At 34.8% G+C, this 26,453-nt stretch overlaps 1 protein-coding gene across 1 annotated transcript in view; it reads right to left on the bottom strand.

Moving 5' to 3' along the window:
* The window catches only part of ATRN (attractin), a 250,649-nt gene that overhangs the window by 77,887 nt on the left and 146,309 nt on the right, over positions 1-26,453 (bottom strand). The window contains exons 23-25 of the mRNA XM_044681784.1: positions 25,384-25,478; positions 24,848-24,926; positions 19,621-19,778 (exon numbers count right to left, since the gene is read on the bottom strand). Of these exons, the coding sequence (XP_044537719.1) occupies positions 19,621-19,778; positions 24,848-24,926; positions 25,384-25,478 (332 nt within the window). The remainder of the gene's footprint in view (positions 1-19,620; positions 19,779-24,847; positions 24,927-25,383; positions 25,479-26,453) is intronic.

The following is a 26,453-nucleotide window of genomic DNA, read 5'->3' as shown; positions in this document are numbered from 1 at the left end:
AGTTAGCAAAAGCACTAAGGCTCAAGAGACCCCTAAATGGCTCACTACAAGCAGCTGAGGGATCTTCCTTGGAGACCTACAGGTGAAGACGGATCCCCCAAGCTGACTGAGATCAGCTGAAATAAACCTATACAGGAAAGAAGAGTAAATTTGACAAAGCTGGAAAGGATTTGCCTAGTCTAAATTCACTGTAGACATTAGAAAACAAGGTCCTGAGCCTAGAATGATTTGTCTGAAGTCACACAATACAGAGACTGTGACGGAGATGAAATCTGAAATCTTTCTACTGTACTTCTGACAAGGGCACTCTTCACTACAAGACTTTGTGCAAACCACTATTATCAAAGTGCTTAGCAATTCAAATACTTGAGACAATATAAAGCCATTATCCTCCACAAACAAGGCAGAAATAAAAGAAACCTTTTATTCCCATAGCAAGGGTTGTTTCTTCTCTATTTCTCCTTTTCTTTTGATGCTATCTACCCCAATGGAACCATGTATTCCATAGGAAGCAGAAAGAAAAACCGCTTCCAGAAAGAGAAACCTCTCTAAGTCTTCCTAGTTTGTATCAATGCCATCCATGCCCATCCATAAATATTTCCTATTTTGTGTCAATGCCATCCATGTCCATCCAGTGCTCTGAGGACCCCTGAATTTCTATTTGTTATTATTCTTTTTCTCCCCATTCATAAATGCCCTTAAAAAAACCTCTTGTCTTCTGTCTTAGAATTAATACTAAATTATCAGTTCCAAGGCAGAAGAGCAGTAAGGGCTAGGCAATGTTCATTAAAATAATGATGAATAATTCATACATCATCTATAAGTCTTTATAGTGAACAGATGATATGTTAAAAAAATTAAAAATTAATTTAACAAATGCCTACCTCTTTCTGTGACAAATATATGAACATATCTCTGTTATTACAGCATTAATAAGAGTCTTATTTGCTCATAAAGGTATCAGAGGGGCTGGGAAACTCTCTTTTCTATCTTCCTAACCATCTAATCTACTAACCTTCTCAGCTCAGAAGAACTGGGTTACAATATATTTAGGCTACTAAATTTTAGGAAATTAAATGGAAAATATATTAAGTACTTAATATGTTTGTGATACTATGTTTGGCAATGTGGATATAAAGGTGACAGACAACACAGTCAATAGCCACAAAGAGTTCCAATCAAATATCAACACACACACACACACACACACACACACACACACACACAGAAATATGAAAAGAACGAGTGTGACCAGGACAAAGGAAAGCCCCAGTCAAATATTATAGGAAAATTTTAGGAGGAAGTAATCACTCCAAATTGGATGTATCAGAAATGGCTTTGTGAAAGAAAAATGTGGTACCTGAGTTGGACCTTGAAGGCAAAGGATTTCAAGAAGCATCGGTGAAGAGACCATAATCTAGAATTAGGAATAGCCTACACAAAAGCAGTGGATAGAAAGAGTAGATTGACATTAAGGAACAGCTGTAGTTTAGTTTAGGCAGACAAGAGTGCTGGGGGGCGGGGAGGCAATTACTGTGAAATAGGAGTAGAAAGGAAGATCAAAAGCCAGATTTGGGGTGAGGGTAGGGAATTTTAGATGCCAGGCTGAGTATATTATTTAATTCTTTGGGAAACCAAAGGATACTTAACTTAAAGGATACTATAATATTCTAGGGAAGAGTGCCTAAATTAAGGGAGGAGGTTATGTATGTACAAATAACTTTAATACAAAAGGGAGTATGATAAGAGCAAAGAAGAGATCTGGATAAAGTACTAAGAACAGGAAGTTGTATGTGGAGACTAAGGCTAAGAACCTGAAACTACGATCTTGGGATTTGAAGCCTAAAAATTTAGTAACTTGTTTCTTTCTAAAATCAGATGAAAAAGGCAGAACCAAGTAGCTCATATAAGGCAGGGTTGGCTAGCCTACCTTTTAGATACATGGAAAATGGTGCTAAATTAGGACATCAGAATGAAACCTATCCCAAAATAATAAAATTAAATCTTTAGGCAAATGATAATATATGTAAGGTCCAAGAAGATATGAAATAAATTGGTTGACAGGAAGGCCTGGAATTCCAGTTATAAAAGATACACAAGGCAGAAATGCATGAAATAGTTTTACCACAGTTATGTGACTCTGGTGCAACATTTCAAAACACTATTAACTCAAAGGACCATATTACTACTAGTTGTCCTATAAAGTTAAGATGATAGAATATTCTAATACAGAAACCAGAGGCCTGGGAGAGTCACAGGCTGCACAAAATAGAATCACATACATCTCCAGAGTTGTGTTTTGAATAGCACACTGTTGATAAGAAAAATAAGGGTAGTAAAAAAAAAAGATAAAAAAGGACTTAAATTAGGCAATGAAGAAACTAAACAATCGCTCTTTGCAGATAATATGATGGTACACTTAGGAGAATCCTAGAGAATCAACTAAAAAATTAGTTGAAATAATTAATAACTTTAGCAAAGTTTCAGGATACAAAATAAATCCATGTAAATCATCAGGATTTTTACATATTACCAACAAAGTTCGACAGTAAGAGACAGTAAGAAAAATTTCACTTAAAATAACTCTAGACAACATAAAATACCTCAGAGTCTACTTGCTAAGACAAACACAGGAATTATAAGAACACAATTACAAAATACTTTTCACACAAAAAGTCAGATATACCTAGTTGGAAAAATGTTTATTGCTTATGGGTACTGAGGCAATATAATAAAAATAATAATTCTACCTAAATTAATTTATTTAATTCAGTGCCATACCAATCAAACTATCAAAAACATTTTTATAGAGCTATAAAAAATAAATTCATCTGGAAGAACAAAAATTCAAGAAGATCGAGGGAATTAATGAAAAAAATTTAAAGGAAGGTAGCCGAGCCATACCAGATTTCAAACTGTACTGTAAATAATCTGGCACTGGTTAAGAAATAACCAAATCAGTGGAATAGTTTAGATACACATTATATTGTTGTAAATGACCATGGCAATCTAGTGTTTGAGAAACCTAACAATCACACCTTTTGGGACAAGAATTTACTATATGACAAAAACTGCTAGAAAAACTGGAAAGTTGTACTGTAGAAACTAGGTATCAACCATTATCTCACATCTTGAATCAAGAAATGGTCAAAATGGGTATATGATTTAGATATAAAGGCTAATATCATAGAAAATTAAAGGAGAATGAAGTAGTTTATAGATCTATGGAGAAGGGAAGAATTGATGACCAAACAAGAGATAGAGACCATTACATGTAAAATGAATAATTAAAAGTATTTTTTACAAATAACACCAATGCAATGAGTATTAGAAGGGAAACAACAAACTGGGGAAAAGTTTTTTTACAGCAAATTTCTCTGATAATGATCTCCTTTCTCAAATTCAGAGAGAACTAAGTTAAATGTATAGTAATATAAGTCATTCCCCAATTAACAAATGAACAAAGGATCTGAATAGGGGGTTTTCAAAGACATCAAACTTCTCTATGATCACATGAAAAAATGTTCTAAATCACTATTGATTAGAGAAATGCAAATTAAAATACCACCTCACACCTATAAGATTGGCTAATATGACAGTAAAGGAAAATAATAAATGTTGGAGGAGTTGTGGCAAAATTGGGACACTAATGCATTGTTAATGGAGTTTTAAACTGATCCAATCATTCTTAAGAGCAATTTGGAACTATGCCCAAAAGATTATGAGACAGATAGAGACAGAGAGAAAGAGACAGAGAAGGACAGAGAGAGAAGGACCTGTTTGTACAAAAATATTTATAAAAGATCTTTTTTATGCGGTGGCAAAGAATTGGAAATTGAAGGGATATCTATCAATTAGAGAATAGCTGAATAAATTGTGGTATATGAGGTAGCTAGATGACAGTAGATAGAGTGTCAGGCCTAGAGAGGGGAGAACCTAGATTCAAATCTGACTTCAGATGCTCCTTAGCCATGTGAATCTGGGCAAGTCACTTAACCCCAATTGCCTACCCCTTACTGCTCTTCTGCCTTGGAACTAATACTTGTATTGATTCTAAGACAAAAAGATAAGGTTTTTTTTTTAAATTGTAGTATATAATTGCAATGGAATACTAATTGTACTATAAGGCATGATGAGCAGGATGATTTCGGAAAAAACTAGAAAGACCATCATGAACTCATGCAGAGTGAAGTAAACAAAACCAAGAGAACTTTTACATAGGAACAGCAATGTTGTATTATGCTCAACTGTATTATGCTCAAGTGAAAGATTTAGCTTATCTCAGCAATACAATGATTCGAGATAATTCTGAAAGACATAACAAAGAATGCTATCCAGCTTCAGAGAAAAAAACTGATAGAAAGCAGATTGAAGCATATTATTTTTCACTTTATTTTATTTATGTGTTCTTAATTTTGGAATTTTGGTTTTATATCACAACATGACCACTATAGGAATATGTTTTGCATGATCACACATGTGTAACTCATATCAAATTGCTTAGCATCCTCACTTAACATCAGTGAGGAAAGGGAAGAAGGGAGATAATTTGGTTTGGGAAACTTATGTTAAAAATTGTCATTACAAGTAATTGGGAAAATAAAATTATAATAATAATAATAATAAATTTAAAAAGAATGGTATGATTCTAAGTAAGCCAACTATTTTCTGCCTCATAAGAAAGCAAAAAATGAAGAAAAAGGAGCACATCTACAGTATTCCTAGTCTATTTGTTGATATCTCAGTAAGAAGATTCATTTCTTGGCATCTGGGGAGATAAAATTTTTTCTTTCTCTTTAAATTCACATGCTGGCCAGAAGCTATTAGGCTTCCTGGAATTTATATTGGGCATTTCATATATTCCAGCAATAATTTTTAAATACCACAGTCTCTGCTAACACTTCTTTTTGCCAAACCCCTTTCAAACATCTCAAGGCTCACCTTCCAGATGAAGCCTTTCCACATTAGTTTCTGTTTCCAGAGAAAGGACAAAATTAAGATTTGGAGTCTTAAAAATCTTATATTTGTATTCAAATATTCCTTTCTCTTTGAATTTTGGGATCCTCTAGGGCAAAAGTCATGTGTTTCCATTTCTTTGTACTGAGTACCAGTGCAGTATTTAGAAAACTTTGACCATTTTATGCTGACTTTATTAATAAACAAGGACAAAAAAATTCCAGTGACATAGCAATTTAACATCTACATTGTCTATAGCTCAGAAACCTAAAGAACCACCTTTCTAATGGAGTGGTCCTTTTCTAGGTATTACTGGCCCCTCTTCTGGCTACCTGGGAAAAGAGGGAACCAACCATAGTCAGAGCTGTCAATGTGTGGCCTTGGTAAATCTCTTCCCTTCTCTGGGCCTTAGTCTTCTCCTATGTAAAACAAGGGGGGATGCATTATCTATCATATTCCTTTCAATTCTAAAACCTATGGCCTTAAGATCATGGTCCAACTCATAACTAGTATTTGGTTATAATCTCTGGTCATGAAGCAAAAGGAAATTAAAACGACCCATAAAGAAATTAAACTGATGTTCTGAGCATTATTAGTACTATACTCTAATGACAATGGAAAGAATGCTGGGTTTAGAGTCAGAGAACCTAGGGGAAAATCTCAATTCTCTGCTCTGTGAACTTGGGAAATCGGTTAACTTTTCTAGGCTTCCATTTTTGTTATATATAAAAGAAGGGGTTTGAACTACAGTAGGAGTTCTTAAATGTTTTTACATCATTTCCCCCTTTGATCATCTCATGAAGCCTATGGGCTTTTAAACAGAATAATGCTTTTTAAATGCATAAAATAGGAAACAAATTATACTGGAATAGAGATTTAATTTTTTCCCCAACTAAGATCATAAGATTCTCTGAAATCTGAGAGTAAGTATACCACAGGCAAAGAATCTCCATACTAAATGACCTCAGTAAACATGGCCAAATGTCAATTACTGCAAATAACAACCTTAGAACGGAATCATCCAAAAATGGCTAAAAACAGAAATAATTCAAATGAAGCTAAAGCCCTTTATAACTTGCTTTCCTTCATCTCACACCTTTCCAGTCTTTTTATTTTATAACCCACCACAAATCACGAATCTTAGTACTCTTCAATTCAATGACATTGGCTTTATTCCAACAAGACGCTCTATTAACCAACTCCAGACCTTTTCACATTGGGATACTCTCCCTCTTCATTTCCAATACCTGACTTTCCTGACTTCCTTCAAGTCTCAGCTAATATCCTACCTTTTACAAGAAGTCTTTCCTAATCCCTCTTAATTCTAGTATCTTCACTCTGTTGATTATTTCCCATTTATCCTCTATACACCTTGACAGTACACAGCTATACATGTTGTCTCTCCCATTAGACTCTAAGCTCCTTGAGAAGAGGGACTGTTGCCTGTCTTTCTGGTATCCTCTGTACTTAGCACAATGCCTGGTACATGGGAGACACAAAATAAATGTTTGTTGATTGAAATAACTATAGAGGAAAAATAGAATAATTTGGCTTAGAAAGGTAGATTGCTGAATTATTATATAGGAGAATTCAGACTCTGCTCACATATATTCTTTATAAATTTGAAGAGCACAATCACTTCCCAAAAATTCGAGTTTTCTTCCTTCCAACCCTGAAATTACTTTCATTAGCTTGTACTTGTTTCCTCTCTGTAGAATATGAACTTCTTGAATAAAAACAGACTGTCTGCTTTTTGGCTTCCTAACCTCAGCATTTCTTACAAAGGAACTCTAAATAAATATTTGTCACATTGAACTAAACCACAAAGGTAAAAGGGAAAGTGTAAATAAAAATAATATCTTAGTCATCTTTTTAAATATAACCTTTCAACCTAAAAGAAAATAATAATAGCATCTGTAGAGCACTTTACAGTTTACAAAGCACTTTACAAATATAATCTGATTTTTATCCTAACCAAAAAAAAAACCTAGGAGTTAGGTATGATGATTATCTTCATTTTACAGATGAAGAAACTGAGATACAACTTATTTGTATACAGTACAAAATGCCCAAAGGTCACAAAGCTAGCAAGTGTCTGAAGCTATTTGTGAACTCAGATCTTCCTGACTCCAGTCCAGAACTCTATTGACTGAGCTATCTAGCTTTCTTCTAAGTAAAAAAAAAAATTCGACAGGTATAAAAATGAAATAAATTCCCTCTTGTTTTTAAGAGGCTGTGTTCTTAGAAATAACTATATTACACATTTTTCACTGTTTCAATTGCAAGAGAGAAGAAAACAGGACAGTATTAGCTCAAGAATAATTAGATTTTAGATTAGGAAATTTCTAAAGGTCCTTGAGGAAATTCCACAAAATGTTAGAAGTCATGATCCAGATCATCGTTTTCATGAAGAGTAAAGCCCTAATATATGGGGCAGAAACTCCCTTAGAACCCTGGGAGAATACCACAGTACCATGGTTGTTAGGAGGCAGAAAAGAGGAGAAAAGAGACAGCTGGAAAGAGCAGGCAACACATAAAATTTCAAAGCCTTCTGAAACATGGAAAATGTGGCAACTCCTACTGGATAAATCCTTGTCTTCAAGGTCTGAAGTAACATTTTGTGAAATAATCTTAAAGGAAGAACACATTACTAATAGGTATTTTAAAAAAGAAAGAAAACTCTCCAGAGAGGAAGAAACTACTGTTTTTTTGGTTGTTGTTGTTTTTAAAGAATCTTTTAATAATATTTCCAATAGGAGATACCAATTTGTCCCCCTGGCTCATGTATTTATTTCCACAGTAACTAGAATAAGGTAATCATCAATTATAGTGATTCACTAATACTTATATTTGGGTCGGAGGAAGCAAATGAAATGAAAATTCTAGCCACTCATTTACTGAAAAAAGAATAAGCAGAGAAAAATTACAATCCAGAAAAATGAAATATAGATAAATAAGAGACTCCAGAGAACAGGCAGCCTGGAAACTAAAAATGCTTTAAGGATAGTCCTAACAGATTGCCATTCCACAGAAGTCAGAATATACAATACAGGTACCTTTCCCTGTGCCATTTTTAGCCAGATCAGGAAGGAGGGCTCAGGGAATGAAGAATAATTTTACTATGTTAATCTACTTAAAACTGAATTGAAGGATATTTGTTGGGGTGGGAGGTAGAAGGAGGAAGGTCAAATCTTGTTACTATGCTTTCCATTATCACTTATGTATAGTCTGATTTGTAATTTGTTTGGATGGTGTAGAAACCTGAGAGCTGATGATGCTACAAGCACCCATTCACTCTAAGCCACTTTCTAGGATTCCATGAGGCAGCACTGGGGAACAAAGGAAGGGGAATTAAAAGATGTAGGTACCCAGGTGGATTCTCTCACTTAGCACTTTGATCTTAAGCAAGTCACAACCTTTGAGGTCCTGTTTATACAGAGGGAATGACCTCTAAAATACTCAGAGCACTATCTCTAGGGTCCTTCTAATGTTAATTAGAATGTTAAACAATTCTGCTGATAATGGGGAAAATAAAACATGGCTGATTTAGAATTACTGCCAGACGGATAAACAAGTACTTACTATCTAAGTATCCAGAGACATGCCTGAGTGATAGAAGAAAGTATTAACTTTTCAAACATGCACTAAGGGAGCTAAAGATCTAACTGGGGAATCAAAATTTCTATATACAAAAAACATAATGAATATGAGATAACATGAAATTAAGATTGTATGGTATAGCTATGAGTGGACACAAGTGGTCAGAAAAGGGAGATATGTGGAAGCTGGAACTAAATAGAATTGGGTAGAGAAAAAAAGATGCTGGATTTGAGTCAGAAGTCAAGGGTTCAAGTCTTGGCTCTGTCACTTACTAGATATTTGCCTTGTCAAGCCTCAGTTTCCTCCTTTGCAAATGTCAATACTTTAAAATAGCAGTGATTTCATCAGTATGGGTCTTCCATCAACTAATGGAAATTCCAGTCCATTCATACCTCAAAATAAAATCCTCCTAAGTTGCTGAGGTAAAAAACTATAATTCCATGATGGTCATTTTTCTAGCAAGCATGTGCTAGAACATAGATCAGTGCTTTTCATTCCCTCCTGCTCCTCAGGCCCAGTGTGTCAGCCCCCAGAACTAGTTCTTGGGGGGACAAGGAGGAGATGTTCATGGGTTGTTGTCAAGAACATACTTCTAGACTTCCTAGTACATCAAAATATGTAATATGTCAAGTCAGTAAATCACCAGCATTTATTATATGCCTTCTGTGAGTTGGGCACTGAGCCAAGCCCTGGAGTTGCAAAGAAAGGCCAATGGTCCATTTTCTCTCCATTGCTTTAGATTTCCAGTATCTAAGTCCATGTCTATACCATGCTGAGGCAAATATACTAGATAGTAATTCCTTTACATTGTTGTAAATATCAGTGTATGCTTAAATTCTTTACTACAAAATGCTAGAAAGTTTTAAGTTATTATCATTATTGAGCATAAGGGAAGATTTATCTTTTGTGTTTGTTATAGTTCTAGCTTAAGAGAAGGAAGCAAAACTACCTTTGGAAATTTCTTCTATGTGAATCAGCAGTTTTCAAAAGGACAAATGTGACCTATCAACAAGTATGTATGGATGCTACAAATCACACACACACATAAATGAGAAATATATACTAAAACAATTTTTGAGATTTCACTTCATACTCATCAGATTGGTAAAAACAATATACAAAAATATAAAAAAGCATATACAAAAATGGTAGACATTGAAATCAGTGAGAAGACAAGTACATTATTGCCCTGTTTGGTGAAGTTATGAATTGATCCAATCATTCTGGAAAATGGAGTTTGTACTAGAAAAATCAATAAACTGACCCAATGACACAACATTAGTACACATACACCTCAAGAAAGTCAGAGACAGAAAAAAAATGTACTCCATATACAAAAAAATATTTATAGACAATGAATTGGAAAATGGCTAGATAAATTTTGGTAGATGAATGCAATGGGATATGACTGCACTGATTATGACAAGATAAAACCAATAAGAAGAATTCAGAAAAATATGGGAAGATCTGTATGAACTGATGAAGGGCAAAGTAAGCAGAATGGAGAACTATTAACACAATGGACACGACACTATAAAGTAAAACAATCATGAAAAATACTATTAAGAGAAATCATTAAAAATATTAAAAGGGGAGACAGCTGGGTGGCTTAGTGGATTGAGAGTCGGGCCCAGAGATGGGAGGTCCTGGGTTCAAATCTGACCTCAGAAACTGCCTAGCTGTGTGACCCTGGGCAAGTCACTTGACCTCTATTGCCTAGACCTTAACACTCTTCTGCCTTAGAAACAATACATAGTATTGGTTCTAAGACAGAAGGGTAAGGGTTTAAAAAAATATTAAAAGACTTATGAAGATGGATATGTATTTGTGCATTCTGCACCCCTATGAGAAAAAGACCACTGACAAAGAAACTGACATAAGGAATTTATTCAAAGGACACTTCTACAGTTTGGGAGAGTCAACAAATCTCCTACATAAAAATGAGATTGTATTTTAAATATATTTTATATAATGATAAAAAATGAGAAATTATGTTGATATGGAAAACCTAAGGCCACTGAAAGAAACTCAAGTATCTTCTAAATTCTCAAAGAGAGATATTTTGGGGGACAGCCTGGTAGCAAAGTGCATAGAATGTCAGGCCTAGAGACGGGAGGTCCTAGGTTCAAATCTGACCTCAGAGATTTTTCCAGCTGTGTGACCCTGGGCAAATCACTTAACCCCAACTGCTTAGCCTTTACTGTTCTTCTGCCTTGGAATTGATACTTAAGATTTGATTCTCAGAATACCAAATATTAATTCTAAGACAGGAGGTAAGGGTTTTAAAAGAAAAAAGGTTTTCTTTAGTACAGTTTGAGGATTGTTTTTTTCTTGATCCTAATTCTTGAAAATTTTATATTTCAAGCTTGGGTTTGAGTTCCAGTATGGACCCACACTTTATAACTACTGGCAAGTCATTAATCACTTTAAGTCTGAATTTTCCCACCTATAAAATAGGATAAAAACATTTGCTCAGGGCTTTCATCACAAAAGTTTTGTAAATAGTAAAATGCCAAATAAATATTGATTAAGAGTATTCTTATAAAGAAAAACTCAATACTATACTGGTTAGGTCAACAAAATTTTCTTCTTGCCCAGAGCAACCATTTTAAAAAGTGTTCTCTAAACATCAATCTCAACACTTCCAAGAAATATCTAGCCTTTGATTTGAATGGATATTTTGGTAAATAAAATCTGTTCCATTGAACTCCAACACAGATCTCTTAGACATAGTAAAGTTAAGAGACACACTCCATGCAGAGGGCTTTTATATTAGCTCTACATTTGGAGAGCTTCTTCCATTGTCCAGAAAATAATTCAGTTTCAACTCTTTAACACACTTTTATGTAGTATCCATTATGTACTACTTTCCATCTAATCAAGTAAGCCCATCTGCCTATCCACCCTTTAATCTAAACCAGACCTATACAAATAAGGAGGAGGGAAGAAAACAACTCAGATCTCTCGACTCCCCCAAATCAGGACTGAATTACTTAGAAAGCAAGTGAAGCATGTATGTATCAGTCTTTCAAAAACAGACTCAGTTAAACATACATTCTTTTATTTGGTTCAAAAGCTGAAGAGTTAAAACACCAAAACTAGTGTCTGCAAAGATACTAGAGTAAACTTTAAATCTCCTCTTTTAAGCAAGTTATTCATTTGAACTGTTTCTAATTATGAAAAATAATTTGGGGCTTTGCCCCAAAGGCCCTTCAGTTTAGGATTACCAATTTAAAAGTATGAATGTTTATAAACATTTCAAGGAGGGACCAGAGGTTCCTTTGGTCAGCTGCTTGTCCAACACTCTTTCAGTTTTTTAAAACAGAGTTGTTGGGAGGAGAATGCTTTAGTTTGCATACAATCTGACTCAACTTTTTCTCACTGTTTTCCTCAGATTACATTTATAGGACTACTTACTCTAAGGCCTCAAGAAACAACCTCACATGAAAAAGGATAACACCACTTCTACACAAGGATAGATCTAGGATTGAAATAGCATAAGAAGATCACAGTCCCCCTTTCTCATGTCTTTTTGAGTGCTGCTCACACCTGCACAACCACAGGAACAACCAGCAGCAAACTGGCTTCCTTTCTGAGCATTTCACACCATCCAAGCTCTCAAAGTCAAGACCTAGTGGGATGCAATGGGAGCTAACACTAATGAATTTCACTTCCAAGGTCAGGTACACATACAGGAGTAATGCTATCCTATTCAAGAAAACCGCCCCAGTATATCATAGCACTTGTACCAAAGAGTATAAAGCTGCATTTGTAACAAGACTTACCTGATTTTTGAAAGGAAGCTTGGTAAACTAAGTGGTAAGCACATCACAGTTTATTTTCTAATATGCTCCCTCCTATATGCTGCTTTCCTAAGTGGTTCTTGACTCTGCATAGCAATCCAACCCAGGCAAAGGCACCAAAAAAATGAGAGAGAAAAACTATTTCTTTCCATAATGTAGCTCTGATTCTTACATCCAAAATGATTATTTCCCTAAAGTGTGTATGGGGGGAGGGGAGGGCTGGGGGAGGAAAGAGACACCCTACACCAATATACCCTCTAAAACCACTTCAGTTACTTTTAAGAGGTGGAGCAACAGGGTATGAAAAAAAAACATCAGAACTCAGCATTGGCAAAAGCACAGCTATCTCTAGTACAAAAGTCCATTTATGTGCACAGAGTCCTCTTTCCAAAGGGGAAAAAAGCCAGTAGTAAAAGACAAGATTTTCAACAAGAATCTTAAAAATAATAATCACTCTTCAGTAATAAGTCTAAAGTTCAATTAAGTGATTTTTTTTAAAAACTAGATATTAGATATTCTGGTGAAATAGAACCAACAATGAAGCTATAAATTGGTGAAGCTATTCTGGAAAGTAGTTTGGAACTTTACCCAAAATATCACTGAACTTGAATTCCCTTTGATCCAGTGATCTTACTACTCTCAGACTATATCTCAGAGATCAAAGAAAGAGTAAGAGGATCCATGTGTATAAAAATATTTATAGCAGCTCTTTTTATAGAAGTAAAGAACTGGAAACCATGGGAATATCCACCAATTGGGAAGAGTTAAATAAATTATGGTAATGGAATATTATTGACCTTTAAGAAATTACAGAAAGGATAGTTTTAAACAAACCAGGCAAGATTCTTATGAACGGATGCAAAGTAAAATGAGTAGAACCCAAAGAAAAATAAGCTTTGTAAAGAAAAATAACTGAAAGAGTTAAGAACTCTAATCACTGCAATAATTAACCATAATTTCAGAAATAGTGATGAAACATGCTACTCACCTTCTAACAATAAGGTGATGAACTCAAGATTAAGAATGAAGCATTTTCAGAACAATGGAATTTAGGGATTACTTGATAAAGGTTTTGTTTTTCTTTCTTTCAATTTGGGGCAGTGGATAAAGGGCAGTGGTTTGCAATAGGGCTACTAAGTTTATTTGTTTTTTAAAAGAAAAAAAAAAGGGATCATTGAAGTATTTTTTTTAATGCATGAAAGGGAGGTCAGCAGGGAACAAAGATAATGAATGCTTTCAAAATAACATCTTAAGGGGAGACTAGGTGGCTCAGAGGATAAAGAGCCAGGCTTGGAGACAGAAAGTCCTGGATTCAAATTTGACCTTAGACACTTCCTAGCCCTTTGACTCTGGGCAAGTCACTTAACCCCAGTTGCCTAGCCCTTACTGGTTCTTCTGCCAATGGTTCTAAGGCAGAAGGAAAGGGCTTAAAAATATTCCTAATGGGGCAGCTGGGTAGCACAGTGGATTGAGAGTCAGGCCTAGAGACGGGAGGTCCTAGATTCAAATCCGGCCTCAGACACTTCCCAGCTGTGTGACCCTGGGCAAGTCATTTGAACCCCATTGCCTAGCCCTTACCACTCTTCTGGCTTGGAGCCACACAGTATTGACTCCAAGACGGAAGGTAAAGGTTTTAATAAAAAAATTAAAAAAATATTCCTAATAACATCTTACATGTAGGAGAAAGCAAGTAGTATCTGGAGCAGATGTGACTATACATATAATCCTCTTTTCTGCTTTATAAATGAAAATGAGCATCTTATTTGGTATTTGTTAGATTCCATGAAGAAGGAATTTGTTAGGTTTAACGAAGTAGAACCAATAATTTTCAAATAGGAATCAGCATAAAAACATATATCAATTCTTTAAAAAATAAACTGATAAAAAGAACCACCAAAGAATTTCTGGTCCTGATGGATTCACAAGAAAATTCTATCAAACTTTTAAAGAACAATTAGCAACACTACACTATTTTCAAAGATAAAAAAGGTACTATATCAGACATTTCTGAATATAGTCCTAATACCTAAACCACAGAGAGATGAAGTAAAGAACGATAGGCCATCATCATTTATGAATTTCAATTCAACGTTTTAAAATAAAACGCTGTGAAATGGATTATAGTAATTCACTCAAGAAGTCAATCACAAGTTGGATTTATACTAGGAATGCAAAGATCATTCAATACTGGGAACATAATCGCATTAAAAACAAAAACACCCCAAACTACACTTTTGTATTTATATAAAAAGAAAACTTTTGACAAAATACAAGATTCATTTATGCAAAAAAACCCAAAATGAAACCATACAAAGTACAGTCATAAAAGGATCTTTGTAATCATAAAAAAGATCTAAAATCAAAAGCAAGCATCTTTTGCAATGAGCATATACATGCTTTCCCAATAAATATAGGTGCAAAGCAAGGATATCTATTCTCCTCATTATTATTTGATACAATTCTAGAAAGACAAATGGTAGTAATGATAAGAAAAATTAGATGTGTAAAGATATGTATAGAGTATTTAAAATGATCCCTGTTTGATGATGACATGGTAGCTTAACTTAAAAATGCTAGGAAACCAGGAAAGATACTGAGACAATAGCTCCAGCAAAGTTGCAGGTGAATAAATAAACCTATAAAAGCAAATAGTATTACTGTGTAATAAATAACAAAATTCAAGATAGGAATGAAAATTACATTCAAAGGAACTGGAGGTTTAGTCTGGGAAAGCACACATACTACCTATATAGATTCAATTATAAAGTGTTCCTTAAAGAAATAAATAATAACTTAAAAAGCTAGAATATTTAGTGCTTATGGCTGAGCTGTGCTAATAGAATAAAAACAATAATGCAGTAGGACCTTGTTTTACACAAACTCAAAACATGAAAATTCATGTATATATTATTAGCAATAAAAAATAAAGACAGAAAAATACACAGAATAAAATTTTTGATTATGCACTAAATCCATACCATTTTCCAAGTGTTGTAAAGTCTCACAGCAGTTTACCCAATCACGCTCATTCCCATTCTGAGAAGTGTTAGGGTGAGTTACTACATTGTTTTGTGCCAAACATTAGCTCTCATATCAATGTTTGTCCCAAGTCTTTGTAACAAGTTGTATCAAGCAGTGCTTATTTGTTTTATTCACACTCTTTAGTTATTGTTAATAATGGCCCCAAAATACAAGAGTAGTGATGCTAGTAACTGATAAGCCTAAAAAAGTCATAAAGTGCTTGGTATGTTTGTATAAGAAATACTTATTAAATAATGGAATTCACTACTATGCAGGGTTTTTAACTTAGCTGAAGAGTCTAGAATGTTCTGGTCACATAAAATGAGGTCCTATTGTACTACCAAAGTTCATTTGCAAGTTTAATGCTATAATTCAAACTATCAGCAGGATATTTTGCAATATTCTTTAGTCCCGTCCCTGTGTCCTATAGATTTGTTTTTCTGACATGTCTTTATCTTTCTTATATGAAACATCAATTCTCCACCTGATCTAACTTGAGCTACTTTTCTCTCTTTCTTCTGTAACTCTAAAGGCTTCTCCACAAACTGACAGCTCCCACTCTTCTGCCACAGTGCTCCTGTACACGTACTAGGAGTTTCCTTAACACACATAAAATCTAAATGCCTCTTTAGGATAATACAGATCTAGTAGTGATATTGCTGGGTTAAAGGGTATGCACAGTTTGAGAGCCCTTTGGGTATAGTTCCAAATTGTCCTCCAGAATGGCTGGGCCATGGACTCCACCAATAGTGATACCCCAGAGCTATTTATGTAGTTACATTTATCTAATCGATAAAGATTTACAGCATTTTTTCACAACCACAGATTGCTTTGCTTACTTTTGAAAGCTGACTGTTTAAATCCTTTGGCTTTATCAATTAGAGAATGGCTTATTTTTCTAAGTTTGACTTAGTTCTATACTCAGGATATATTTAAGAAATGAGACCACCATCAGAGAAACTTGCTGTAAAATTTTTTTTTATTTTACTTTATGGCACTTTTTTAGTGTCAACGTGGAACCAAAATGTAGTTTTCCTGGTTCTTTCTCTTAATTAGGTCTATTTTTGCTGTTGCTTTTGTCTGAAACATGATGGCTATGCTATCCTTACATTTTTTAAACTTCAGATGAAACATATTAGATTCTACTTCAGCCCTTTATTTTAACTCTGTGTATTTTTCCCATTTCAAGTGTGTAGTTTGTGACTTCTGGTTCAGGAGTCACGATGGTGGAGAAGTGAGGAAGCTCGAAACCACCAAGAGAATCTGTGCCATCATCCTAATCCTTAAGGTTAAGCTTGCAAGTATCTTCTCTGTCAAGCAGCCATACTTTTGACCTCTCTCAAAGAATAGAAGTCTAGATGATCTTTGTCTTCCTAACAGAATATGAGCTCCTTGAGGGCAAAGACCTTTTCATTTTTGTCACTGTATTTCCAGTGCTTGGCACAAGGCACAGTCAGCACTTAATAAATAGCTATGAACTGATGGACATTTATTAGGCTCATCTCTTTGAGCTCTAAAAGTACAAAAAGACAGGATGGAAAAAATAGGTCTCAGAGGCTTATCAAATTTTGTTGTACTTCTACAGACCATTATGTTACAACAAAAGGTAGGTATTCTAGATGTCACTACTTTAAGGGACTGAAAATTTTCTTTCTTATGAGAAATCTTACTCTCTCCAGGCAGAACAACAGAAAAGCATTCATTCAAAACAGTAATAAAGATATCTGTTAAAATGTTTCTTGTTTCCAAAATGTTTTAATTATAGTTCAGTCACTGGGTCACTAACTTAACTTTATATACTCTCATTTTCTCTCCCAATTTTGTATACCTTCTTTTATCTTCTCTACTACCCTCATTTGACCTTAGATTCTTCAAAGAGCATAAAAATGTTAAGCTTTGTACAGGTCAGGGAGGAGGAGCTTCATCATGGCACTCAGACTCTTTGTGTCTGAAATATTTACTCCTCCTGCACAACTGTGAATGATAAAAGAAAAAAAATCCAGGCCAAGCAAAAATTGCCAAGTAATAAGTCAACTCTTTACCACCAGTAAATGAGGTGGTTTCAGATCGAAATCTGTTTCCAAGTGTAGTGGTAGTGCACTGCCTACTAAACCATGCTGCCTCCTTCTTACACTCTAAGTGCTTACTGTTTGTCAAACTGGACGAATGTCCCCTTTTGCCACCCTCCACTACAGCCTGATACCTAAACAGGCTATAGAGGGTTAAAGTCAGACTATGGATTCCTGAAGACTCTACATGCAGAGTCTAAGCACTCTCAAGACTGACTATGCTTGGAAAGCTTTCGGGAATGGGCCTAAAGGATGGACTGTAGGTCTGTCATCTGTGTACCAGCTGTCTTCATTAACATTAGAAGTTTATCATTAGGGAAGTGGCTGTCAACTAATTAATATTTTTAAGCAATATCAAATGACACAGACAATCTACACCAAAGAAATATAGATTATTCAAAATATCACAAAGTCTTTTTTTTTTTTTGGTTGATGGTACATACAATATTATCATCTCTGTCAGAAGTCCTTCTCTAAAGATCTACTACAACTGGTTACTCTATATGTAATAATCCTTTTTTTTAACCCTCACCTTCTATCCTGGAATTGATACTAAGTATTGGTTCCCAAGGTAGAAGAATGGTAAAGGCTAGGCAACTGGAGTTAAGTGACTTGTTCAGGGTCCCATGGCTAGGTAGTATCTGAGGCCAAATTTGAACCCAGATGCTCCTGTCTTCGGGCCTGGCTCTTTTATCCACTAAGCTACAATACAATAATTCTAAGAAATGCCATCTCATTCAATTTCATTCTTTTTCTACCAAGGGTACTAAAAGAAGCAATTTAATTCCACTCCACAAACAATCTTTAAGCATATGATATTCAAAAAGCACTATGCACGACAGAATTTGCAGATAATGCTATAAAGAGACCATTTTAGGTCCTTTTTGTTCAATGAAAAATAAAATTAACACGAGATAGAAAATGAGAGAGAAAATTCCTCTATTTTTGGTTAAAAATCTAGTAATCAAAGAACCAATGTAGACAAAGGAGGATTATAAAGATATAATTTCCTTTATTGTGTTTAAATAGACCAGAACCGGAGTTGTGAACTGATCCAACCATTCTGGGTGGCAATTTGGAACTATGCCCAAAGAGCTCTATAAAACTACCAGCTCTTCGAGCCAGCCATAGCATTGCTGGGTTTGTACCCCAAAGAGATCATAGATAAACAGACTAATACAAAAATATTTATAGCCACACTTTTTGTGGTGGCAAAAAACTGGAAAACGAGGGTATGCCCTTCTATTGGGGAATGGCTGAACAAACTGTGGTATATGCTGCTGATGGAATACTATTGTGCTCAAAGGAATAATAAACTGGAGGAATTCCATGTGAACTGGAAAGACCTCCATCAACTGATGCAGAGCGAAAGGAGCAGAGCCAGAATAACACTGTACACAGAGACCAATACACTGTGGTAAAATAGAATGTAATGGACGTCTGTACTAGCAGCAATGCAATGACCTAGGACAATTCTGAGGGATTTATGGTAAAGAACGCTACCCACATTCAGAGAAAGAACTACAGAAGTGGAAACACAGAAGAAAAGCAACTGTTTAAACACATGGGTTGATGTGGGCATGATTGGGAATGTAGACTAGAAACTACCACACCAATGCGACTATCAATAATATGTAAATAAGTCTTGATTGATGACACATGTTAAAACCAGTGGAAATGTGCTTTGGATATGGTGGGGGGTGAAGGGGGGGTTAAGGGGAAAGTAAAAACATTAATCATGTAACCATGGAAAATTTTTCTAAAAAAAACCCAAAACATTTAAATAGATAAATAAAAATAGACCACAACGCTATTAATACAAAATGGATGGTAGGTCTAGTCTGAATTATACAATATTTTTTAAAATTAACTACTTTTAGTTGATACCTACACTAGGTTAATATGAGTAGAGCATTTGGAATCTGTTACTAATATCTGTGCAACTGACATGGTAATGTTATGTACCAGATTAAGATCTATAAATCAATTAAAAATAGGTCACTCTATTTAGTGGCTTTAATCTACCCCTCTTTGCTTTTTGTTAAATTATTTGCCCAGAACACATTTTTCCCCACAAATATTACAAAAATAAATCAGACTCTCCCAAAATTATACTGTCATGAATTCCAAATTAGTTAAATTTAACTTAATGACCAAGAGGCAAATGTTACCTGAATTTTGATGGGCCAGGTAAAATTGCTGACATAAACAAAGAAAGTGATATTTGGGTGACTGCGGAAATCAAATTTCTCATTGGAGAAGCTATCTTTGTACTCCTTAATGTTGGTTTTTGAAACAACAGGCATCTCTTCTCCAGCTTGTGTCCCAGCTGTTGGAATGAGAAAAGAGAATAAGTACATTTATAGGTTATAAATACACCATAGATTATTTTTATGTGTAAAGATTTCCTACTTCTCCCTAACTACAGAAAAATAGCCAAAAGAACAAAGGGTTTTGTGGCAATATTATAATAATATATATTTCTTTCAGGCTAAAACATACTTTTATATCATTTACCACAGAAATAAAGAATGAACAGTTCTTCAAAATACTATTAAATTGCAACATCATGACTATTTTTTGCAATATTTCAAGTCACATTTTCTACATTCAACCTATTTTGCTCTCAACTGTCTAGAAAAAAACAAACAAACCTTAAAACATGTATACTAGGTCCCTGAGTCCATCTCTACATTTCAAAATGACGTTTGTAAAGAGCACAGAGGAGGTCAGGAAGGTACTTGAGGTGTCGCCTAATCTATTCTTCTGTTTACAGGCAAAAAGTTTGACTAAATTTTTCCATGTTGATGAAACCCTATTTCCAATAGTCCCTTCACAAATTTTAACTAAATCCCCCAGGAATTAAACTCTTTTAGGAAACAAAAGTATTTGAAGGGATCTCAGAAATCATCTTATAAAACTTCTCATTTTACAGAAGACTGTGGACTTAAAAGCTGGTTTCAGTACTTATATTGCTTTTTCTTGTCTTTACATTGTCTACATTTCCCCTTGTATTCGTCCTAGAGAACCGTGTCATAAAACAAAAAAGGAAAGAAAAAAAGGAAGAGAAAGAATTCAGGAAAGCCAATCAATGTATTAAAAAATCTGACACTCTGTAGTCCTCTATAACTATGGACGTCCCACCTCTGCAAATCCTTGGCTAGAATCTTTTCATATTACTTCCTGTCAGGCTTTTTCTTCATAATTATGCAATATTTGTTTTTGATTGGATTTTTAAAATTTACATTCTGTAGATTATTTTCCTGGTTCTGTTTACCTCACTTTGTATGAGTTCATGTCTTTCATGCATCTCTGTATTCATTCTGTACAGAGTTTCTTATAGCATAATATTCCATTACGTTCATGGGTCATAATTTGCTTTGCCACTCCTGATTCAACCAATATCTTATTTCAAGATCTTTGCTATCACAAAAAGTGCTGTTCTTAATATTTTAGTGTACATGAGGCTTTCTTTTTGTCCTTAACTTCCTTGAAGTAGACCTATATGCTTAAACAGTGGAATCTCTGGTTAAAAGGTATGAACATTTTAGTTACTTAATCTACTTAATTCCAAATTGTTCTCCAGAACAGTTGTATAAATTCATAGCTCCACCCATAATCCAACAGTGTGACTTTCCAAAACCTTCCAACACTACCCATTCTCATTATTTGTTATCTCTGCTGATTTGCAGGGTATGTGGTAAAACTTCAGGGTAGTTTTAATTTTCATTTTTCTTATTATTAGTGATTTAGAGTCTTTCCTCATGAGGTTAACAGTTTGTAATTCTCCTTAAGTACTTTTTTTGTTCATATTCTTTTAACATTTATCTGTTGAGACTTCTGGGTTATAAATTTCTGATATCCGTTATAGCAAGGATAGCTAATATAAAGGTTTTTTTCCCCCTAGTTGATCATTTTTCTTTTTATATTGGATGCACTAATTTTCTTGGTGCAAAAGATTTAAAAATTTATCTTTCATAAGCACTTCTGTCTATCCCTTGTTTGATAAAAATCTCATCCTCTAACTCAGTGAAGGGCAAACTATGGCCTGCAGGCCAGATTGGGGGGGGGGGGGCTGAAATGTTCTATCTGGCTACATGACATTACTCCTTATCTGAGGAATACAATGAGTAGGATACAATGAAAATTTGAAAGAGTTGCCTTAGAAACAGAATGAGAGATGAGCATTTCCTTTTCTTAGGCCTCCTCTTTAAAAAGTTTGCCCAATTTTTATTTGCTGCTTTTAATTCTACCCTCTGAGACCAAACAACCCAATTCTAATCTCACATCCATAAAATAAATTCTTAAAAGCAGTGATCATGTTCTCCCTTTCTTTTCCCCCTCCCTCCTTCTCCTTCTCTCTCTATCTGCCTCTGTCTCTCTCCGTCTCTCTCCCTCTTTTTGTCTCTCCTTTCATCTTCTCCAAGTTATGAAACTATTTCTCAGGCTAATTATCTCAGTAAGCTGCACCTTCAATAGCAAGGCATTGATACCTATTACTTTGCAAACTGACCTTTTCAGGGTGTCCTAAAACTAATTGTGTATTTTTTTTTAAACCCTTAACTTCTGTGTATTGACTTATAGGCGGAAGAGTGGCAAGGGTAGGCAATGGGGGTCAAGTGACCTGCCCAGGGTCACACAGCTGGGAAGTGTCTGAGACCGGATTTGAACCTAGGACCTCCCGTCTCTAGGCCTTGGCTCTCAATCCACTGAGCTACCCAGCTGCCCCTAATCATGTCTTTTAGAAAAAAAATTATTATATACTTAGGAACCACCACCAACAGCAAAAAAAATCAAATGCATAAAAATTATACCACGAACTCTACATTGTTTATAATTTGTGTTTAAATATGTGAATTATATATGTATGCTATATGGAGGTCTTCTTTTTAGTTCTCTTTGGATTTGTTTTACTTTGATACGTTTTTCTCTTAATTTTGTGGCTATTGTTTTAATGTATTCATATTATATATTATCCTTATTCTTTTTATATCTTCATATATTTATTTCCCTTATTGTTTTTGTATTTCCAATATTTTTCATCTACAAAAACATAATACAATCCATTACACCCAAAACAAATAAACAAACAAGCAAATAAATAAATAGGTGAATAAATGAATGAAAAGTTTGCCCATCACTGCTCTAACTCATACCTGTGAAAGAGGTCAAATCTGCTATTATTCTAATTTTTATAGTGTGGACTTTAATATTCAGGTCATGTAACCATTTTGAATTTATTGTAGAATGTCTAAGTCTGATTTCTTCTAGATAGTTTTCTAATTTTCCTAGCAGTTCTTATAAATAGGGAATCTTTTTCTAGGTGATTTATGTTTATTTATCTAACACTGGATTAGTGGATTCAATTATTTCAGATTCTTTCTTCCCTGTTTAAGATGATTTATAGTTCTATTTAACCAGTACTAACGATTTTGATCTTTCTTTATAATGTAGTTTGAAGTCTGAAAGTGCTATTTCTTTTTCATTTTTACCTTTTAAAAATTATTTTTCTAGCTACTCTTAGGTATTCTGTTCCTCTAAATAAATTTTTTTATTATTTTGTCTGATTCTGTAGAAGTGTCTTTTTGGTAGTTTGATCAGTATAGAACAAATATGTAAATTAACTTTGGTAATATTGTTGCATTTATTTTATTGGCATGGCATAGCCACAAATCCTGAACTGTCTTCCATGTTCTTCTTTAAACAGAATTCTTTAATTTACTCTATATAGGTACTGAGTGTGTTTAGGCAGAATGATGCTGAAAGACTGCATTTTGCAGTTATTTTGAATGTGAATTTCTCTATTATTGACTCTTAGGGTTTTGTTCCTAAAAACTAGATGGCCCTTTAAAGGTGATTAAGTGCTTTATAAATATCATCCTCACAAGAACTCTTAGAGAAAGGCACTAGTGGATGCTATTATTGCTACTCTAGACATAATAATGCAAAGACTTAGAAAAGATGAGCAATTGTCTCATAATAAGCAGAGCCAGACTGGGAACCCAGGACTTCTGATCATTTAATCCAATATTCTTTTTACTATATCATCATTGCTTTGGAGTGACAGTTCCTGTCCTTTGAATGGTAAATATTGAATCTTGTGGTTCACCACAATCTCCAAGCCTTGAAGTCACTACAGTTTCCTCCTCAAGGACAAACAAGCCCAACTGCTCAAAGCTTTCCTCATAAGCACTTTTTTTTTTTTTTTAATCATCTATTACCCGCTAAACTCTCCAGAACTCCTACAACAATCTTCTGTAAGGATATGAGCAAGCACTGGGTAGTTAGGACTGCATGGGACAGCCATAAATGAGTTAATGGATACCAGCAGTGTCAATAGAAGCTTTGTCTAGACTCATTTCATTAATGATGTGGGCTCAAACCTTTAAGTTCACATATATTTTTCTGTGCAGAAAATCATATTCCCCCTTGCTTTAAAAGGTAAACTAGCCTTTGTTATATGCAGAACCAATCTTTTCTTAAGTCTTTTGTTTGAGTTTGATCCCCCACTCTCACCTCTCAACCAGGGAATCACTATGAAGCTGACCCCATCCAAATTTCTTATCTTTAGAATCATTCTACATCTCCATCTTGCCTGAGGACATAAGTCTCATTCTCTCAAGCAAAACTGGGAACCATTAACACATGATCAGGTTGTACTACATATATAGTCTTGGATCCAACTGCTAAGGAGCTTATGGTGCTTGCAAGTAAGTCATCAGCTCAGTCTCTCAACCTAAGTACCAACAGTATAGGAGAGTAATTCAGGGGAAAAAAATCTCAGGCTCTGGAGAATTTGGAATAAAAGGCTCATTGAGCAGGAGTATGGGAAAAGGGAAGTTATGCTCATTTTTCAATCCAATAGTCACAGTTGTTTCTATATTGACTTAAGGCTTGCAAATCAATTTCCTTGCAACAAACCTGTGAGACAGATTAATTAGCCTGCCTGTTTTACAGATGAGAAAACTGCGACTCAAAAATGATAATTTCCCTCTGGCCACAAAGTAAGTGGCAAAACCAGGAATTAAACTTGGGGGTACCAACTCCTAAATCCGATACTCCTTCCAGCACACTATCTCATCTATCTTTTTTAAAAAAAACAAACCCTAACCTTCCATCTTAAGAGTCAATACTGTGCACTGGTTTTAAGGCACACAGCTAGGAAGTATCTGAGGTCAGATTTGAATCTAGGACCTCCCGTCTCTAGGCTTAGCTCTCAATCCACTGAGCCGCCTGGTTGCCCCCTCTTCTATCTTTATTCTTTTTAGTTTATCATTTTTCAACCTTCAAAACACCTTCACAACTGGGCACAGAAATAGAAGACCAGATGTAACACAATCTTAAGATCTAAAGCCAAACACATTCTAGTCTTTTGTGGTGACAAAAAGTTTTACTTACCTGCAAAGCTTGTTGCCCAAGTAATGTTGAGGTTGAAGTTTTTTGAGGCATTGATAAACATATCCAAGTCCCTGTTTTGCTGATAGAAAAGAAGTCATGTTATAATGTGGTATCAGAACAATTTTGAGGTTTTACATGAAAACCACAATTAAATTTCATTACTATCAACTTTCCCAATTATAGGTGAATTCACATTTTACTAGTATCTCATGAGAAACCCAAAACTTTTGAGAAAAGCAGGGAAGGGCAATTCCCAGGTGATTTTCTTTATGTTGAACTACAAATCCAAAATAAAATTCCATCTCCCTGCCATAAAGATATTAATGACTTATTGCTCCATAAAATGTACATATGGCCCAAGAGAGCACTTTTTAAAAAAAGAGTCCAGGTGATGACAGAAGTAGTTTTGTATTTCCTAAACTAATGGAAGAAAACCAACCCTGAAAACCATTCATAGCACTGCCTCTGCTATTGACCTCATACAAACAAGAATCATCACAAACACCCAGAGAGACATTAGGTCATCTTGATCATACTTCTTCAGGTGTAGCCACAAAATTGATAGCTGTGTAATATCGGTCATCCTCTTGAGATAGACTAAAAGTGAACTGATAGTCAATAAGAAGTGTATCTGCAGGGGAAAAAAATTATGCAGTTTTAGAAACAAAGAAACCCAGCAAGCAACAAATTTGAAAGTCAATCTGCTAGTGTTTAATGGGAAACAATGTAGGCAAAATGACCCTTATGTAATAGTGGCAGTATTATCACACAGGCTGGTTATTGTTATTTGGTTCTGCTCATTCCTGAGTCTCAATAGCCAGGAAGAATTCTTCAGCTTATCTCCACCCAAAGATTAGGCTACTAGACAGAGGCCTTATTAAAGGGCGCTCTGTGGTTCTACTATTACCACCTACCTCCCACCCATCTTTACTTAGCTATTTTGTACTTGCTCTGTTTTGTAACCTTAGTTTTGGATTTTGGTTTTCAGTTTATTTAAGGTCTGTCCCTCAAGTTGATCCCTTAAACCAAATCCTTATTTTATCTTGAGCCTTCTGGATGCCATGGACTAAGCCCCTCTACATTTCCAAAAGATTTCTGTCATTATTTCCCACTTAGATAATGCTACATGAGGCCAATAGGCCATTTCTCCATTTTAAGTTCTGCCTTTTATTGTTCTATTGCAAAAATGAATAACATGGAAAAAGGTATCAAGTTATAACATTTGTATAACCCAGTAGAATTGCTTGTTGGCTCCAGGAGGAGGGAAGGAAGAGGAGAAGGAAAGAAAATGTATCATGTAAACATGGAAAAATATTTTAAAAAATAAAAAGTAAATAAAAAGTTTTGTCTTTTGGTTTGTAGAACTCTTGTTGAATATGTGGATTATTTTGACAAATCTCTATTTAAAACAGGAGGTCAAGGAAATATATTCCAGAACTGGCATGAAATCATGAACTATTTTCTCAGGTATAACTGTTATTTAGTGCTTCATTTTCATCAGAAATATTTCTATATTTCGATTTTGAAAAACAACAATGAAGAGTTTGCAGAATTTAAAAACACTCATCAAGCTTCCCATTTATAAAACTTAAAGTTCTAAATAGAT

This window comes from Gracilinanus agilis, chromosome 6 (genome assembly GCF_016433145.1).
Source record: "Gracilinanus agilis isolate LMUSP501 chromosome 6, AgileGrace, whole genome shotgun sequence".
NCBI lineage: Eukaryota > Metazoa > Chordata > Mammalia > Didelphimorphia > Didelphidae > Gracilinanus > Gracilinanus agilis.
The sequence above is the reverse complement of the archived record's forward strand: the minus strand, read 5'-3'. Positions and strand labels throughout refer to the sequence as shown.